Raw genomic sequence first — 18,963 nt, 5'->3', positions numbered from 1 at the left:
AAACATGATGGAGTTATCTTATAAGTAAAAGGCTTTGCAGGACAACAGGAGCAAAGTCCATTTACAAACTGCCAATTAGAGCTTTTACAACTGTTGACATGTTAAAGTACACGTTATTGTAGAAGTACTAAAGGTTCAGTGTGTAGAATTTAGTGACATTTAGTAGAGAATTTGCATTTGGCAGCTGAATAACCCTCCCTCCCTTTACCTCAACAACTTGTTGACAGACAAGCTTATGTTCCCAAGATGCATTGTGATTAATTCTTCCTTAAAAGGCACTCGTGTTTGCCCTGGCACAAAAAAATGTACTGCCAAACATTTAGCAAAGCACAAACTGTCACAGGCGATATGAAAAGTTTCAACTGTGTTGTAATGAAGCGTGAATGCTTACAAAAAGAAACAAAGCACAGAACAGTTTAAAGTTAAATCCATCTTTATTGACATTAATGTTTACTGTATGGTCTGTAACATCACAATAGCATACTGGGAAATTATTACAGGAAGAAGGGATGGTGAATGCCCCGGGTGTCTCGTAAACCTCACCTTATTTAAATCTTATCAAAGGTCAAAGGTGAAGGTGAGTGGGTCATACATCACTCTCAATCACACGCCAGTCTATCATCACTTATCTCATTCTGTCTCCAGAATACAGCATATTCATAAGAGCTAGAAAGCATTGGAATAAATAAAACAAGTGTGGGAATCATCATAGCCGTCATACGTTTCAATCTGACAGTGTGTGTAGAAAGAGTGACCAGAGACAACAGAAGGTGGAGGCGAGGAGGACTATAGGGTTCATCGTCGTCCTAAAAAAATCCACCTGGGGAATGTTAAGTCTGCCTCATGTCGCTTTGCCATTTTGTAGCAGTTTAGAAATCCTCCCTTCCGTCGCTCTCACCATCGCATCAACCCAGCCAGCCCTGGAATAACGGTCAGGTTCATGAGACGATGTGCTTTGTAAAACTCTCTTTACTTTAAATATCCTGAAATCAAAGCAAATCATTCACCAAAGTCTCCTCTGGAAAAAAAAATAAAAAACTGAGAAGTCTTCCTGTGAGAGTCTTGATCATTATTGTGTTTGTGGAACAAAATATCAAGTTGTTTTTGTTTGTTTGTTTACTCTCTTTTTTTCTGCAACAGAAGAGACCTTGTTCTGACTTTAATTTCGACGAGGAGAGAACACGATGCTGCCTGTGTTCAGTCCATGCAGTGAGTCAGTGTGAATAATGGAAAAATTACATTCAGAAAAATAAAACGTTTCTCCCTCCTTCACTCCTCTCCTATAGCCCAGTGTCTGATACAGCTTAAACATAAACCTAAAGTGAGAGCTGTGCTCAGTGTGGTGAAACTTACACAATGTTAAAGTCAGGAAATACGAGTTGTGAAATATAGCGTCTAGACTGGGAATTTAATCCACTTTCAAAGACAATGATAAAGGAAAAAAATGGTTAGTTTGTCTCTATTGTTTGAATAAAGCCATAATATTACAAAAATGAAGTAGTAATTGAGAAGAAACTCATGATATTAAGATACTAAAGTCAGAATATCACCAGTTTCTTTACAACTCAGGGAATTAAATCATAATATTACGAGAATAAAGTCATAATTGAAGTCGGAATAGATTAGATTTCTAGCAAAGTTCAGATATTTATCATGATGTGGTGCAGATGTGCCAAAAGTATAATGTTAGTTGTGAAACTTATACTGAAGTAAAACCTAATAAGATGCTCCACATTCACTTTTACAAGAACATTCTGATCTTCAGATATTCCCCTAGCAACGACACATAGCCTTGTTTGTGTAAAATCTGTCTTATTCTTGTTAAATTACGATTCTATTCTTGTAATATTGCGTATTTATTCTTGAAATATCATATTTTATCCCCTTTAAGTGGCCCTGGTACTCTAGATGCAGTGAAAAGATACAGTTTTGAATTGGTCAGGTGGATTTCAGTCTAATTAAATAGAGAATAATGCTGCTTTTTGTTCCATTTTTCTCTCGCTTGTACTTTCACAGTCACCTTTCCTCTCCAACATCGTGCTCCACCACACTGAACGGCCCCGCATTGTCCCCACCCGCCCACTAACACACAAAATACACTCCTCCCCTCAATCACAAAACATGCACAACTAAAGAGATCCCACCCCTCCCACTCCCTCCACCACAAACAAAGAAAAAAATCAATCATCCCATTAAAACAGCGCAACTGCAAAATGAACAACACATTCAAGTACCTATTTGTCATATGGCACCGAGAGCAAGTGTACCACAAGAACATTAACCACCCAGCAAACTCTGTACGGCCTATTCTCTTTCAATACTGCCACTTCAAAAAGCACAATGAATTTGCCATTGAATGATTGAGGAAAAAAAGTGTATATTACAATTGTGTGTATACTCATAGCCTATTTTAAATTCACCTACAGGAAAGAATACACACTCATAGTGTATTCATGTTGTCTCTGCAACACAGTTGTTTCCACAAAATACTGAAAAGAAAAGTTTATTTCTGACAATATTTCTGAGGTTTCAGTGATTTCTTTTCTTTTAGTGCTTGGATCAACAGAAATGAAACAGACAACTGGTCAATCCAAAGAGTCAAACCAGGGTTTTTTCCCAGCAACCATCATGTGCCTTTGAGGCAACGTCCATGATGGAAACAGTGGAAGAAATTAAGGATTTTTTTTGACAGTGCGATCACAGCTACGGGTGTAGGGCCCATTCTGTTCTGTCCTATAGCCTCTCTTGTTTACGTCATACAGTGAAACACCAAAAATCTTCTTCTCACTCCCATTCTGATGCACAAGATCGATTTGAAGCTCCCGCCCTTGGCGTTTCCTTATCCATCTGTAGTAGGACCACAGCCACAGTACTTTGAAAAACTATATTTACACCAAAAAAACATAACAAAACCAAAATAAGATACACAAGTTTTTTTCCAATCAAAACAAAAAAGGCTTTTTTTTCTTCTTTCTTTTTTTTTTTTTAAACACAGGAGAGATAGAAGAGACAAGTTGTAGCACAAGCAGGACTGTATGTAGATACAGGATGTTGAGAGAGGGGGAAGAAAAAGGGTGAGGCTGGAATCCCTTTACCCCAAACCCTGTCTTTGGAACACTGCTGTGTGGGAACTCTGTGTGTGCAACTTGGACTCTATGTTTTCATTTGTCTACACACACACACATACTCAAACAAATGTGCACATACACTCGCACACGGGTCTCATTCTCACACACAGACACACAAAGCTGTTTTCAAACATGACCTATGGGTAAAATCTGGAGAATTGGCTGTGGAGTTTACCCACAGTTTGCTTTTCACACACGCTCAACACAGCCGGAGGTTCTCTGCACAGACGCCTTGACAACAGCAATAAATCCTCTGCATTAGTCAGGCGAGAGATGGAACAGCAGACAGAGACAGGAAGATATGAATACGTATGAACTCCACTGCGGAGATCACATGATCATGTTTATAGCACGGCTCTTATCACCCCAAACTCTTTTGACACACATCTGTGCTTTCTGTGTGTGTGACACCGCTTTTTCACACATAAATATTTGTTTTCTTTTGTGTCCATCATGTGTAGACCCCCCCCACTTGCTAGCGGTGAATTCAAGGGGGGAACTCCCGCTGTGTTCCCACATCAACTTCTCCTTGATTTCTATGGACATTATGCCAGGAGCCCAGGTGGTTAAAGTTTGCCGAAAAAATGCAGAGTCCAGTGCATGTCCGAAAGCAGCTACACAGACACACACATACACACACACACACACAGACAGACAGACACACACAAGGCCACAACGAATACCATGGCTGGGAATTAAAACGAAAACAAACAAATAAAAATATATATCTATATGTATATATATATATATTTATATATATATATGAATTTAATATATAATTTCCATCTTTCTCTTAAACAACAGCAGGTTCAAAAGCTTATGATTCCGACCATGTCAGCCGATGCAAGTGACTCTTCTGTCATATGAAGAAACAGAAAAGTGAGAAGAGAGACGGAGGGGGAAAAAAGGGGGGTTTGATAGCATCCTTTAAGTGACGAAGAGGGGAGAGAGTGAGCAGGGACGTGCAAGAAGAATCATCAAATTTGAGTTACTGTACTCCATGTAATTCCTATGTGTAGCCAGGCTGATCATCACAGCTGTTTCCTGTTTTAGTTTGGACACCATAGAAGAAAGAAAACTGAAATTAGTTCCCTTGTGTTCAGGTTCAGGTGTGCGGCCTCAGGTGAAAGAGCTCTTGGCTGCTGAATTTGAGGCTTTTAAACCAGAGGTCTTTGGATAGTGAGGACTTTGGGAGTTTTAAACCTCTGTGAGGCATTCTCCAGCAAGTCGTGTGCCTGGGCAGGTGAAGTGTTGGGCCCTGGTCAAGTACCAGCAAATGTCCAGAAACCAAACTTGCCTGAACTGTGTGTGTGGGACTCACAGGCTTGTGTGGTCAATTGGCTACCAGTCAGGCGCAAGTAAAGTTCACACTTCAAAACAAATAATGCCAAAAAAAATCTGCTGCCAATCAGAATGTGGAAAACGATCATGGGCGGCTGGTTTGGTCATGGCTGGCTGTTATGAAGTCCTCCCTCTCTCTCAGTTCTGAGCAAGGCACCATGTTGCCCCAAAGCGTTCAGAGCAGGGCTGCTCCTGTATCTCTGTCAATCCACAACAAAAACAACCACTACAAAAAAAGCAAGCAGACGAGGGGCAAGAGAAACTGTGCTTGTTTGCCTCTCCTATGATGTATATACTGTATACACCGTTCTCTTTTCAGGAGATTGATGCAGTTGTTCTCGTTTTTCAACATTTTGTTCTATGAAAAGAACCAAATCTGTTTCGCAGTCCTCCACATCGGGTGTGCTGTGTGTTTCTAAAAACCAGGATTTCAGCGTCGCTTGATCTCTCAGTGTGGAGGGGGGGAAAAAAACAATAAATTAAAAAATCCCAGAGCAAATTAAAAAGGTGACAATGGATGTGATCGCGTGTGGAAAAGTGGTCCTGTTTTGTTGGATCAGGCAGTTGTGCTGGACAGCTACCAGTGACACTCCAAGTCAGCTCCGCTCTGTAAGACGAAAGACACAAAAGAGAAGGGGAAGAGACAATGAGAAGAGAAAAAAGGAGGGGGGGAGTAGAATAAAGCAGCAAAACGAAGAAAAGGAAGGAAGAATTATAGAAGATAAGGAAGACAAGGGGAGGGAGAGCAGGGTGAGAGAGGGGAGAAAAAGGAGAGCGCACTGTTATTAAAAGTGGAAAAAATCTTTACAGTGCATTATTGTTTCGCTTTCCCAGCCTTGTCTTCAATGGTAGGTTCCTATGATCAACACAACAAGAAAATAACAAAACATACTAAAACAATAGCAGAGAAAGCCAGGACACACTATCAATCTCAGTGTGTAGCTCCTTTATGCCAACACAACAATTCCAAAGCCTTTTCTTATCCTACAGCAGGGAGTGACACAGAAACAGAGACTGTTATATGCTTGCGTGCAGTTGTGGGAAGACTGAGTGAGACAGCGATGCATGCGTGTAGGGCCAGTGCATGCGTGTTTGTGAGTGCAAAGTGAGAGAGGGGCTGACAGGACCAGAAACACTGACCAATCACTCATCCTCGTCAGACCTGGACAGTCATGTCTACACGCAGACGCACACAAACACACAAACACACACACATACGCACGCGCCTTTAAGTCTGAATGGGCTCCACATGCTATAGAGAAGATCAGAGGAGGGAGTAGAGACTGATGAAGGTGTGACAGGGGGAATATGCGCAACAGGTCGCCACTTACATGCCTGTAAGAATGTGTACGGATGTGTGTATGTGTAGTTGTGTACGTGTGTAAATGACGAGTTGGAAGAAGAGGGCAGAGGTGTTATAATTATATATGTGATATGTGATCACTTACCAAATGAAACAGGAGGGCTGCGTTAATCAGAGGGTGAACACAGTTAGAAAATTCGATACAACCCTTTTCAATGTGTGTGTTTAGATTATTTACTATATATATAGAAACTACTAGAGCCCGACTGATATGGATATTTTGGGGACTGATGCGGACACCCCCCAAAAACATGGGCAATTCTTACTAAAATGCTGTTATCAAACATTTATCGCAAAGAAATGGCCAAGCAAAAAAGAAAACAGGCTCAAAATATTATTTAAGATAAAACTTAAAACCTCAGTGAGTCAAAACTCAACCATAAAGCGAAGAGGCAATAATCTTAACATATGTTGGTGAATCTTGGTAGCTTCTGGAGGCAGCTGTGAGATGTAAATTAGAGTCATATTTTACTGGCAGCACCTTGAATTAAAGAAAAACTATATTCTGATAACTGCTATTGTACAAATTATTAAACAAATCTAATATAATTATTTCGCTTATAGCCAACTGAATGTTTTAAAACTACAAATGCTAGATTGCTCTTTAAAATACAGCATTTCTTAAACACTATGATTAAAATCAAATCCTGAAAATTGAAAAGCCACTTTTTGTAAAATTTGTAAAATTACTATTCTGGTGCACCCAGGGGACGAGATCAGAAAAAAAAGTCGCTGTGTTCAGCAATGCACAATTCTGTCCCGCCCATCCCCAAATGGATGGCCCAATTTTAACCACTAATTTTTCTACAGTAAGAAAACTTAAGTCCAATAGTTGGACAGATGCTAAAATCACATAGTGGCTTTAAGCTGAGTTATAAAGACTTATTATTGTGTAGATTAATAATAATAATAACTTCATTTGTATAGCACTAATCTAAAAACGGTTACAAAGTGCTTCACAATAAATATAAACAAACAAACAGAGTAACTTTACATCCCTACAGACAAACCAAGACAACACTGAAGTCAACGTCACCTCCAACACTTGCTACCTAACAGGACGGACACACACAGACACACACAGACACACACACACGCACACACCAACTCTATTGATTCTTCAGATGGTCACATGGGCATTTCTGTGTCATTCCCTCTCAAACACATCTGATCCATCATTTAAAGTCACATTCACTCATACACAGAGTGCTCTGATCTGCAAAAACAGAAAGTATCTTCTGGTGTTCTGATTCTTCAATTGACTGCAGCCACTGTCCTCATTGAGGGAGCAAACTGCAAACCATATGTGTGTGTGTGTAAGTGTGTTTCCAAGTCTGCAACTTGTATTTTCAATATTTCTCACAACAAAAAAGGGAAGTACAAAGCTGAAGGATGAAAGAAAAAGTACTCTTGCAATTCCATAAACTGTGGAGTCATGCTCAAAAGGAGGAAAACTGTTCTTGCAGCAGTGGCAGATACTTGAGTTTAGCATTGTGGTTTATATTAATCTAATGTCTAGTAAGTCCAGACTGATCCAGACAGTGTTTGCTTTAAAATCCTTAGACCTAACTTTGTTTAAGGACAGAATAAAAAAACTATGAAAGAGAGAATAAGAAGTAAACTGATAAAGGAGGACTCTTTCATGAACAAAGATTGCACCACTTCTTGATATATTTCAGCGAGTACATTTGAAGAGAATGCTTTCACCTGTAGAAACTAGATTTCGTAAAAGAGCAAAAGGTTTTGACAGAGCTATGTTGAAATGTATGTAAAACCCATCACGAGTGCAGGCCGAAGCGTGTGCATCATGCAATGTTTAACATAATGGGAAGGAGAGATTTCTCAAAGCCACCCCTCAGGTCAATTGCATTACATCATCTTCTGTGGTTGTGAGTGTGATCGTTAACTGCACAATTAAGTTCACCCATCTGATCCACGAGGCGGAATTAATCAATAAGAGCTTTCCAGATACGACTGAAACTCAACAAAAAGCTTAAGATCTGTGTGTGAGAGTGCTGCATAAATGGTAAAAGAAAGACAAAGCTTATTCATTCATCACATATACTGACACTCACCCCATCTTCCTCCCTGTATGGGTTCAGACGGTTGTATACTTCTTCAATAACACTGCGTCTGCAGGAATAGAAAAATTGTGATGAGGTCTCTTGAGCTATTCTATTCAAACCATCGATCAATGTAACATGAGAGGCAGGAATGTGGAAAACCAAGGCACAGCACAGGGTAGTTGTGATGAAAGGAAAACATCTTGCTCCTACTTTAATGACTGCAAATACTACCCTGTACAAAGAATGACGAAAAGTCAATTACTGGGCTGAGCATTTGAACAAATAGATAATTGTTATTATTAGTCAATTCTTATATTGGCTCTGTTAAGGTCATCTGAAGTTTTTTATTTATTTTTTATTCCATATGTTTGTGACTCCTGTGATATAACACAGCATCCCCTTTGAGGGCAGTGGTCCTTACTTGCTGGCAAGGCCTCCCCCTGGTGGAAGAGGGGGCATGCCACTGTCAGTAGACAAGTTCCTCATCACTGTGACCAGGTCTGGAAACCCTTCCTCCCCCGGCCGAGACAACATCTCTGAAAACACAATACGAGGCATGTCGTTATACACGTATAACACGGCTGCCGACAGCTGATACAAAGACAAAAAATGTCACTGAGAAGGAGAAGAGGTGGCGATGGAAACCGAACAAGTGAATCTGAGGAGATGAGTGTGTGTCTGAAACTGAGAGGGAGAGATGGTGACAGAGAGAGGCCTGCAACTGAGATGAGAGTGGCATGAGGCCAGGTCAATGTTCAGCCAGAGCATTCCTCAAACATTTTCTGTTTACTCTCTTTCTTTCACTCTCTTCTAGTATCAGACAGTACCTGAAGCCAAACATCTACTTTGCTTCAACCAAACAAAACCCCTGCCTAAGTGTCATCTACCTTTCAGCTTGAACCCACTTTGGAGTGCAGATCAATCAATTGAGCAAACACTGATTTGCAGTATTATACACAACTATCTCTGTTTTACCATCTGCAGGACACATTTTATAGTGGATACGACAATGTATGTTCCAAATAGTAGACACAGGCTTTTATGGATCGAGACAAAAGAAGTACTGAGATGTCAAATTTATTTAATTAGTTTTAGGGCTTAAAAAAACATTTTCTTGTTTGGCTTAATTCTGAAACAGCTGAAAAACCCATTTTTTTTAAGCGAGGGAAATGAGCAGAAATATGCAACGAAGACTAGAAAAACTGGACTATGTTTATCAGAGGGCCCCTTGCATCCTGAGAAAACAAAATGGGATGAAAAAGACAGAAAGAAAAGGAGGAGAGCAGGGCATACATCCAAAAAAGACAGGGAATGTTTGAGCGAGGGAGGGAAGGGGAAGGGAAAGGGAGGAGAGGTGCAAACAGGGAATAAAGAGGGGAGATGCTTGCTGGAATGGAAAAGGAGGTCACAATTGGTGTCATTCTTCTGCTGTGAGCCTGCGCTAACTTGGCTGGAGGTTAGAGAATAGAGAGTGGCAGGATCAGTGTGTGGAGAAAACACATATCATACAGATATGATAAGGTTTCAGCTGAGGAAAGATATAGACCTGTTTTCTCAAGTAAAAATTTTAAATGACAGTATTGACGGTTTCATGGGTGATTTATTGACAATAAGAAGAATGTAAACCAAGGCTTTTATAAAAGCATTCAAGATTTACTGTATAACACTTAAGCTGCTTGGGGGGGGGGTTAATTTTAAGCCACACAAAGGCTGTGGATACAGAGCGGTTTCAGAAGAAATGAAAAATATAAAATCAAGCAATAAATTCAACATAAATATTCAACATTGTCATTATGTTCCGCACACTTTTTGTCCATCCATTCATTCTCACCTTCCACTCTTGACTCCAGATATTTGTTGAGCTCAGCGTCTTTCCTCACAGCTTCCTCTGACACTTTGGGGGCGTTGGGCAAACACACTATCACAACACTCATGTTATCCCGACTCCCCTATGGACGGGAGGAGAGAGGAACGAAGATAGAGCAGTTAAGAGATGGAGTCATCGTGTAGGGCTGATAGAAACAGTGGTCATTTCCTAGGCACAAGTCAAGGGAAATTATTTGCTGCAGCACACAACTGAGTTTTTCCATCATAGCAAAACTGAAACTGGTCAGGATTAATCAAGTAGCCTTTTACAGCCATCTTTCAAGCCTACAGAAGTCAAGCACATGAGCCCTGATATATGTACACATACTATTTCTTCAGGATACCATTACATATGAATCAGTGTCCTTGGAGGACTTTAATCTGCCAGATTTTAAACTCTAAACTCATTAGAAAACAGAAGCCATCACAGAAGCAATGCAAAAAAAGTCACATTCAAAAACAAATGTGCAAACACCTTGTGCAGGCAGGTATCCACCACTTCATTGCAGACTCTTTCCAGGTCATCGGATACCTCGAGCCTGGATTTCACAAAGTCGCACAGCTCTTCATTGGACATGACATCCCAGATGCCATCGCACGCCAGGACCACAAACTGATCCTGTTCTGAGGCCCGAATCATCTCATACACTTCTGGTTCTGGGCTGACCAGCTGCTCTGTGGGGCCCTTCCCATCCACACACTTGTAATCGTAGTCCCCCAAGGCTCTCGAGACAGCCAGTGACCCATTAACCCTCTGAATCATCACGGAGCCGCCAGCATTCTGGATGCGCTCTCTCTCGCGTGGGTTGCAAGGCTTGTGGTCAAGTGTGGAGAAGCACACCTGTGAATTGCGGTAGAGAACAGCTCGAGAATCACCACAGTTAATGAAGAAAAAGTGATCAGGTGACAGGAGGATTCCCACTGCTGTTGAGCCACTACGGTCCATGCCATTGCGAAGGTCCGAGAAGCTGCGCATGTGCTCATCAATCCTCAGAAACCCTGTCCGGATCCCTGCTTTTACAGCCTCCACTGTAGGAGGAACTGGTGCTGGAGGGTCACCGGTGGAACTGTCTGAACCAGCCTGGGAGCCTTGTGTACCCCTGGCCCCTAAGCTGGAACTGATAATGTGTTCCAGGAGATGCTTGGAGCAATAATTGGCAACCCTCGAGCCAGCGTGACCATCATACACGGCAAAAAACGACCAGTCACTCATACCCGGAGTAGGAAGTCCCAACACAGCAGTATGAGCGTCTTCCATCTCCACCCGCCAGCCCTGCATGGAGCTCAGGCCATAGCGTAGGTTGTTGCCCTCACCATGCAAGTTGTGCTTCTCTGTCTTGGGTTTGTCCAGGAACGCACCCATGGCTCTGACCTTGAGAGACCCACTGCTACCTGTGTGAGAGGGGGGTAAAAAAGACAATATAAACACTTCAGAATTGCACTTTCACTATATTGACAAAATAACAAAATTCATATTTTGACAACAATACAGATTCTTTATCTTCTTATTCACCAACTTGCATTTTCATTACAACCTCAAAAGCTGTGCGGAATTCCAAACTATAAACACAACACAATTTTCAAATCTATATTATTTTGGCAATTAGAAAAGAAACTACTATTTCAAGTTATGACAAATGTCTGCACTAATTTAAGGGGCTCTCCATTTCTACGGGATGTTTACACTGTCCCACATTTACTTTCTCCAACAGTTGACACAGGTGACACTAATAACATTAAGTCTTCATTCAATTTAGATGTAGCAGTGCCAGGGTTGGCCCAACAGCAAAGCTTATTGGCAAATATATCTTGAACATTCACTGCCGACTTTTCAATCCAATTATCACTGCCTTTGAATTAGGTAGTGTTTACTGTGCTCACGAGAAGAGTTGTGACGTGTTTGCTAACATTAGGGGAAATGACAGCCACCATGAAAGTAATTTTTTTTTCATTGGGTGGAAACTTATATCACATGTATGGTGTTTTTCTCTCTGTCATTATGCATTTGTGTTTACTGAAGTACAATAACTGACTGCTAAATTGTTATCCTATTTTGATATGGTACTTAATAATTAAAACGTGTTTCAGGCTTCCACTCTAAATTGTAGTAGTTAAGTTTTCTCAGCCAACAAATACAATTTATGGATCTCAACACTGAGAGTCTGAAAACATGAACCCAGCAGATGTCCCACAGTTGTTGAACTTGGACTGTGGTAGTTTTCAAGCATGTGTGTGTTTCTTTCACTGCTAACTTTACAACAAATAATTCAACCAGTGATTCAACTGGGCGTATAATAATAAATCAACAGTGATCGTTGCTCACCATATCCAGAAATAGCACAGGCACTTTGGTTTCTGCTTAAAAAGACTGAAGAGCTTAAAAGCTTCTTTGGCCACAACTGGCTACTAAGAGCATTACCAAACTCGATCGAGTGTTTGAGATAATGTGTTATCTGTCTACTGCACCTGCATTAGCTAAATGAATGGCAGCATCAGGCTGCTTGATAGCAGCCAGAGATTCTGTATCCAGCATTTGTTAATTGGTAACGAAATGAGAACAACTTACAGTCTTATTGATTGTCACACTACTTTATGGCCTCTTAGCCTCGATATTGCACTGTTAACTTGTACATTATTTCTGAGGATATCAATGAATATGACTTAGAAATAAGTTGTTGGCATACTCAAGGTTCCGGTCTCTTAATGTACACATGGTTAAGGCTGAGGGCTGACAGCCCATTTTTCCACACTCTAATATTTCTGTTGATCCATAAATAAAGGTCAAAGGTTAACGCAATGTTCCGATTATATCAGCTAAAATGAAACAAAAAAGGCTAACTAGCATATGATGGGGGGGAGTCAATGAGCTTAACAAAGTCACCCCTATCTGCACTGCGGCTGCTTTTTTCAGTTCACTATCTCACATCTGACAGAGCAGATAAGCTCCAATCTTAACTTATACCTCGGTCTACACTGCCCACATGACAGATTGCACTTCACTCACATTTCATGTGTAGAAAACTACAACAGGAAAGGTCTTCGGTTTACTGTGTCCAAGTACATTATCCTGTACTGTACTTTGAGCACTGTAAAAATCACTTGTGAGAGAACAGTAGTGCTGTGGCTTAACGGATCCTAAGTGAGAGGTTTGAGGTTCTTCCTGTTGTGCTGCTGATGTGCTGCTTTCGCTACACAGCTGGAGCTCATGTCCCAAATTTATGGCTGGACACTTGAGAATTTCAAATAAAATCACTAGGACCTAACTGAAGACTTGAGAAAAGCCGACATAAAGGACTTTTATTAAAATCACTGATAAAATATAAGCAGTTAAAATTTTGCTACTGGTATTACATGTGCAAGATGCAAAGCTTTTTCCTACAAAATATATAGCATCTAGTTTTATCAAAGCAAAAGCTTCACACCATGCACTACACTGATATCTACTACAAAGTACTTGAACATTATATCTACACTAGTATATATTTAACATTATAATGTTAATACAAACTGTCAAATGACAATATTGAGCTGGAGGCTGCTTCAGAATGATTCAGTGGAGCATGTCAAACATAGTACTTTAGCAAAAGAATAAAAATATCACTCACTCAAAACATAATTGAAAACATCTTCATAATTCCATTAATAAAAACTGAAAAACTGCTTATGCAAAAAATCCAAACAAGGGTTTAGGATGGATGACAGGAATCTGAAGTTGACTTCAAGTACTCAGAGCCAATTATTGTTAAAATAATTCTTATCGTTATCATTATGGTTAAGAATTCAAAACACGGACTTAACAGACTGACAGAAGTGACACACACAGTTTGATGTAGCAAGAACACTATTTTTTGTTTTCTTTTAGAACAAAGTGGTTGGTGTGACTTCCAGACTTCCGAATTCATTCAAGCGATACAACAGGCGTGCTTTATTTCAGACGCACACACACAGATGCACACTTGGCCACTGATTACATATCAAAGGGCTGGGAAGCATCACTGGTCAGAACCTTGACAACGAATTCATTCACTCAGGCATTCAACTCCTTATATAGCAGATATCAAAGCCCTTTGTGCAATCACCAAACCAGAATCATTTGCTCTTTCACACAATCAACAACCACACACACACTGGACAGAGGCAAGGACCCTGTCATTTAAAGGCTCATAATGTCATCAACAACTATGACTACAACATGTGACATATTCTGTTGGTGTTGCATAAAAAGAGAAATAAAAACCACTACACATAACATCAATGTGAGCACTGAGAACTTCAGGGAGTGATGACACCCAGTCTAGAGTCGCCATGGTTACACAGCTTGGAGTGGCAGCTGAGTGGTTGCCGTGGCAACAGAAGTAGAAAGATGGTGGTGGTTGTAGCATGTGACAGGGGGGACTGCACAGCCACGCCGCTCTGTGTGAGTGTGCTTGCGTGCATTTGTGTGCCCATTTATGGTGTGCACATGGGGTTAAGTTCGATCTCAACAGCAAAACTGACCTCTTACGTTTTAATCCATAAAAAACACAACCCATTTCTCTCTCACATCTTGCAAGGCGCACATAGCAAGATGAGGTGAATGGCTGATGCTTTTTGAGAGTCAAACTTGAGGACAGACCCAGAACACCCGCAATTCAGACTTCAGACAAGCAGGCCAGCTTTAACAGCTAACTCAATTTAACAGTCAGCTGCTGATGGGATACACGCAGAGCCAGATTAGCTCGTCAAACACAGACTACCACTCTCTCTTCTGAGTCTTGTTTGGTGACATTTAATGTACAATATGTGATATAAATACACATATAGATACCGATTAGTGGTGTGTCCATCTATGAACCAACACAAAATGATGATATTACAATGACTCAACTTTACTGCTTGTGAACAGGAAACTGTGAAATATGAAAAAAGACACTACACACTAGAAGGATGCTGCTGAGTGAGATTCTCATAAACATCAACACATGAATGATTTAAATATGGTTAGGAAAAAAAGAACAGCAGACAGAATGAGATGTAGACACCAGATAAGGGCCCAGTTTCATTCTAAAAGTGTAGTTGCATACAGTAGTCAAACTGGCTGATTCAGTTTGGAGTACAGCAGCGAGAACAGCAGCAAGTACAGATGACGTAACGCATATCCTCTATGAAGAAACAGCACTCATTCAAGATAATCCACTATGAAATGAGTCTAGTGTTGTATAAATGTCTGATCAGAATTAATAAACCCTAGTGGACTCAAATTACAGTATCATGCCGCGCAAAATAATAAACAGTGGAAAAAGCAGCACTTACTAACTGAGGAGCTAATTGGAATGACTCCAATAATGTATTTTCTTATCCGAGACACTATTGTTGTCCATGTCCACTAAATTCCCCATATAATGAGCAATAATAAATAAATGAACAATTATGTGAGTTAAGTACCTTGTGTTGTTTAAGTGTTTACCATATATTGATATATTTGTGGCAGCCTTCCACAAAATCAAGACTGAGCACCACATATTGATTTTTACTGTTGGCTTTTCCCTTCAGAGAAGAAGGCTGGTATAACTGCCAGTTAAATACTTATTGCTGGTATAATAATGCACTCCCATACTGTGTTAACTTTTACACAGAGCGAGGTGAAATAAAGGCCCAAAATTCTCACTTCTGACTGGGGCTACTACCAAGTCCTCTTGAGAGTGGATAATGTTGATGTTAATGATTTAATGATTAAAGTTAAGTTTATGAGGTTAATGATTTCTCTGAGGTTTCTACACACATTGTTTTCCCCCTGTTAATAGTTGTTTTAGTAGTTTTTCCATATTCTTGTTGAGGGTTAAGGACAGAGGATGCCACACCTTGTTTAAAGCCCTATGAGACAAATTGTGATTTTGAGTGTTTGCCTTAACAGTCCAGCATATTTTTAAACTCAAAAGGGGATGATCCTGAGAAGGAACAAAGACAGTCTGGACTAGAGTACCTATAACCTAAGGAAACACATGGTGAGCTGAAAAGTGCCAGTGTGTAGTTTCAAATATTTCCAGGCTTCAACTGGATGCAGCACGAGACAGTAAAGAAGGAAGAGTGGTGTGAAGAGAGAGATGTCCAGTGAGATTTACAAAAAAGAGATAGAGCTGTATATATATTCTGTTATGTATCAGCTGTACTAGCTACCACCACAGATAGAGTATACTTCTGTGGGAAACATTGTTTGAAAGACTGACAAAAAGCTGAGTCGTAAATGCAGTGATTCAGTTACACTTTGCACTTTATATCTGTAGTTAATAAAGCACATACTGAGAGCATGAGGTAAATTTTCTACTAGCTAATGTTGCAATTTGGGTAGATGATCATCTTTCCACTGATTACATGTCTATTCGCCACATCCACATTTGTAAAAAGCTAAAATGTATCGTGAATAGCTGGTGTAATGTACTATTCCCAGTTATGATGAAGATTTTTAGTTAGAACAGAATCAGGTTTACCCTCAGTGAGCCTCTGACTAACAAATTAGAGAGGTGGTATAAACAGGAGGGGATATCTCTGATCTCCCCTCTTTGATGACTCATCACTGAAGCCACATCAGAAGAAGTCAATTTCCTGGAACAAGTGCTCTTTGAACAGACAGCTTCAGTCATCTTTAGTGCAGTGGCGTCAGGAAAGCTTGAGCTGTTACCTGACCAGACTGGAGTCTACAGACAGACTATAGGCAAAGTGGAGGTAAACGTGTCGTGATACACTGTGAGTGGGTTCTTGGCAACAGGAGGAGCTTATGTGCTAGTATATACCTATTCTTGTTATCAGGATAACTGGTGTGTCTTCAATTTGACTCCCAGGCCTCAAAAGTTGAGAAACAGTGAGATATGGATGAATGACATGTTATGTATGCATTTTACAGGTTTAATGTAGTCCAGATTGAAAACATTGAGGAGGAAAGCAATGGAAGGCTAAAAACGTTAAAATATTAGATGAGATACAATTTAGTATGAAGGATAATTATGTACACCCCCGACATCATTTGGGAGATCGGTATAAACAGGGAAAATAATACTGGCTAATTCTAAAACAGAAAACAGTGTTATTGGAAAATGAATCTGTATATCAGTCTTTTCTTGTTCAGACACATTCGCACAGTTAATCCAACTGCCCTTCTTGGCACTTGGCAAATTCATTCATTCAGTTATTTTGAGCCTGCCAGTTAACAGCATATCGCGAGTGTACATCTGTGTGCAAAGTGATTCAGTCAATAGGCACGGCCAAAACTGTATGGATAAATGCCTTTGGACGGTAGACTCGCAGCAGTCACTGGCTAAAACAGCATGGCTTGTGCAGGATTTCACATCAGGGTGCCAACACAAACATGCCAGTGATGATGCTGCCATTTCTGGAACACACCGTCACACAAACACACAGTCACACACACACACACACACACACACACACACACACACACACACACACACAATAACAACCCAATAAACCTACCCACAACAATGCAATAAAACTAGTTGATTCCTGCGCTGGTGTTCTGTACAAACCTCGAAGGATAATTAAATGTTTAATTGAGTTAGACCCTGCAAAGTAAATTGTCACCAGATAATAGAATATTAATTTCACTAGGCCATTGGTGTGTAGGTTGGCATAGACATTGTTCTCCTGCCTCTTTTAGGAAAAAAAACGATTCTAAACAGATAATAGAATAAACAATGTGTTAAACCAGCTTCAGGTATGAGTCACACCTGTTGCAAATATTCATGTGGCATTAAAATACTTATTAAATGTCAAGTCACTTTCAGAGTAGCATGAATTAATGGCAAAACATCCTACAGTTCATAAACCATGATGGTATCAAAACAAGAATAGATTTAAATGCAATGTGAAGGGTGTGAGAATACACAGTGGATTCATATCCATTCATTCAGTCATTCTACCAGGCGACAGTATGATGCTAATAGCACATTTAAAGTGGTTAAGAACATTGGGAACAAAATAACGCTTGTCACGTAACAAAATGGGACCCAGCGTGGTAATAACCAGCGTAACATGAGCAGGATTGTTGACATCACATTTTTATCCCCGTCAACCACCAAGTGTGGCAGCATGTGTCTCTTATTGTTCATAATGAGATGAACTGGTTCGGAGTTCGGCGACAACGAGGCTACCTGTGTTAGCAGCTAACCAGCTCGAGAAGTTCACACTTGTCAAAGTGTTGTCTCCACGTTAGCGGACGACTAGCTTGTGTTAGTAGGATACATGCAGTGGACATTTAGCTTAGATCCCAGCACCTGACGTTACTCACTTTGTATAAAATGGAGTTCCTCCGCCGGTCCTTCTCCTCGGGGCTTAGGGCTCGGGTGTGTTTAAGTGCCCGGGCTTGTTGTGATGGGCTTAGCTCTCGTCTATGTTAGCCACTTTCGCTTCTCGGCCCCTGCTCGTCAGCTAGCTTTGATTCACGCTAGCCAGCATTTCACTCGGTCGGTTCTCCCTTCAGCATGTCTCTGCACCGGGGTAAAGCTTTTACCAACATGGCTCGCTCTGTCCGCCCCGGCAGCACCACATCGATAACCCGCCAACGCCGGGAGCCGCTTGAAGAGGAAAACAACTCGGTTGGAGACGCTGAGCTAATTTGGGCTAATGCTAAATGTATGAAGCAGATGACGTTCTTTTTCAATTTCCAGTTCAGGGGCGGGGCTGTCCGGTCTCTCTCTTCCGTGATTGGACGAACACCGATTCGAAGGCGATATATGATTGGTCGAATGACGAGTCAGTCAGACCTCCCCCTCAGATGTGGACTGTAAACAGTAGAAATCAAGTTGTCTCAGAGTGTGTGCGTGTGTGTGTGTGTGTGTGTGTGTGTGTGTGTGTGTGTGTGTGTGTGTGTGTGTGTGTGTGTGTGTGTGTGTGTGTGCGTGTGTAAAGCAAACATATCTAAAATGGAATAAACTTCAACAATCCATGTGGTCCGTTAAAAATCAATATCACATAAAGAAGAACCTGGTGGGATGGTTGGCTGTAATCCTCATGCACCCCAACCATTTGTCCTTGGTTTTCTCTATTTTGACCAAATTTGTTGTTTTGCAGTTTCTATGGTAAGAAATTCCAAAGAGTTGTGTAGCCCTGCCTTCATTAACACATGTTGCTGCAAACACACTTATAGATTCCCTTGGGAGATCTAATTCATTCCGAGTTTTGTTTCACGTTTTCTTGCTCATAACTT

General features: G+C 40.7%; 1 protein-coding gene across 2 annotated transcripts; it reads right to left on the bottom strand.

Annotated features, from left to right (window-relative positions):
- Positions 1-415: 415 nt before the first annotated feature.
- Positions 416-18,467, bottom strand: ppm1ba (protein phosphatase, Mg2+/Mn2+ dependent, 1Ba). Of its 2 annotated transcripts, XM_069538662.1 has the most exons (7): positions 18,046-18,467; positions 10,240-11,156; positions 9,730-9,847; positions 8,320-8,434; positions 7,908-7,965; positions 5,918-5,934; positions 4,957-5,076 (listed from the first exon to the last, which is right to left on the bottom strand). In XM_069538662.1, coding segments are annotated over exons 2-7 (1,197 nt in total). In that variant the 5' UTR covers positions 11,128-11,156; positions 18,046-18,467; the 3' UTR covers positions 4,957-5,075. The 2 variants fall into 2 exon arrangements, with proteins under 2 accessions (XP_019953481.1, XP_069394763.1); XM_020097922.2 differs by lacking the exon at positions 5,918-5,934 and having other exon boundaries at positions 416-5,076.
- Positions 18,468-18,963: the final 496 nt, after the last annotated feature.

The sequence above is a fragment of the Paralichthys olivaceus genome, chromosome 14 (genome assembly GCF_024713975.1).
Source record: "Paralichthys olivaceus isolate ysfri-2021 chromosome 14, ASM2471397v2, whole genome shotgun sequence".
Classification (NCBI taxonomy): Eukaryota; Metazoa; Chordata; class Actinopteri; order Pleuronectiformes; family Paralichthyidae; genus Paralichthys; species Paralichthys olivaceus.
This window is presented reverse-complemented; position numbering and strand designations above follow the sequence as displayed.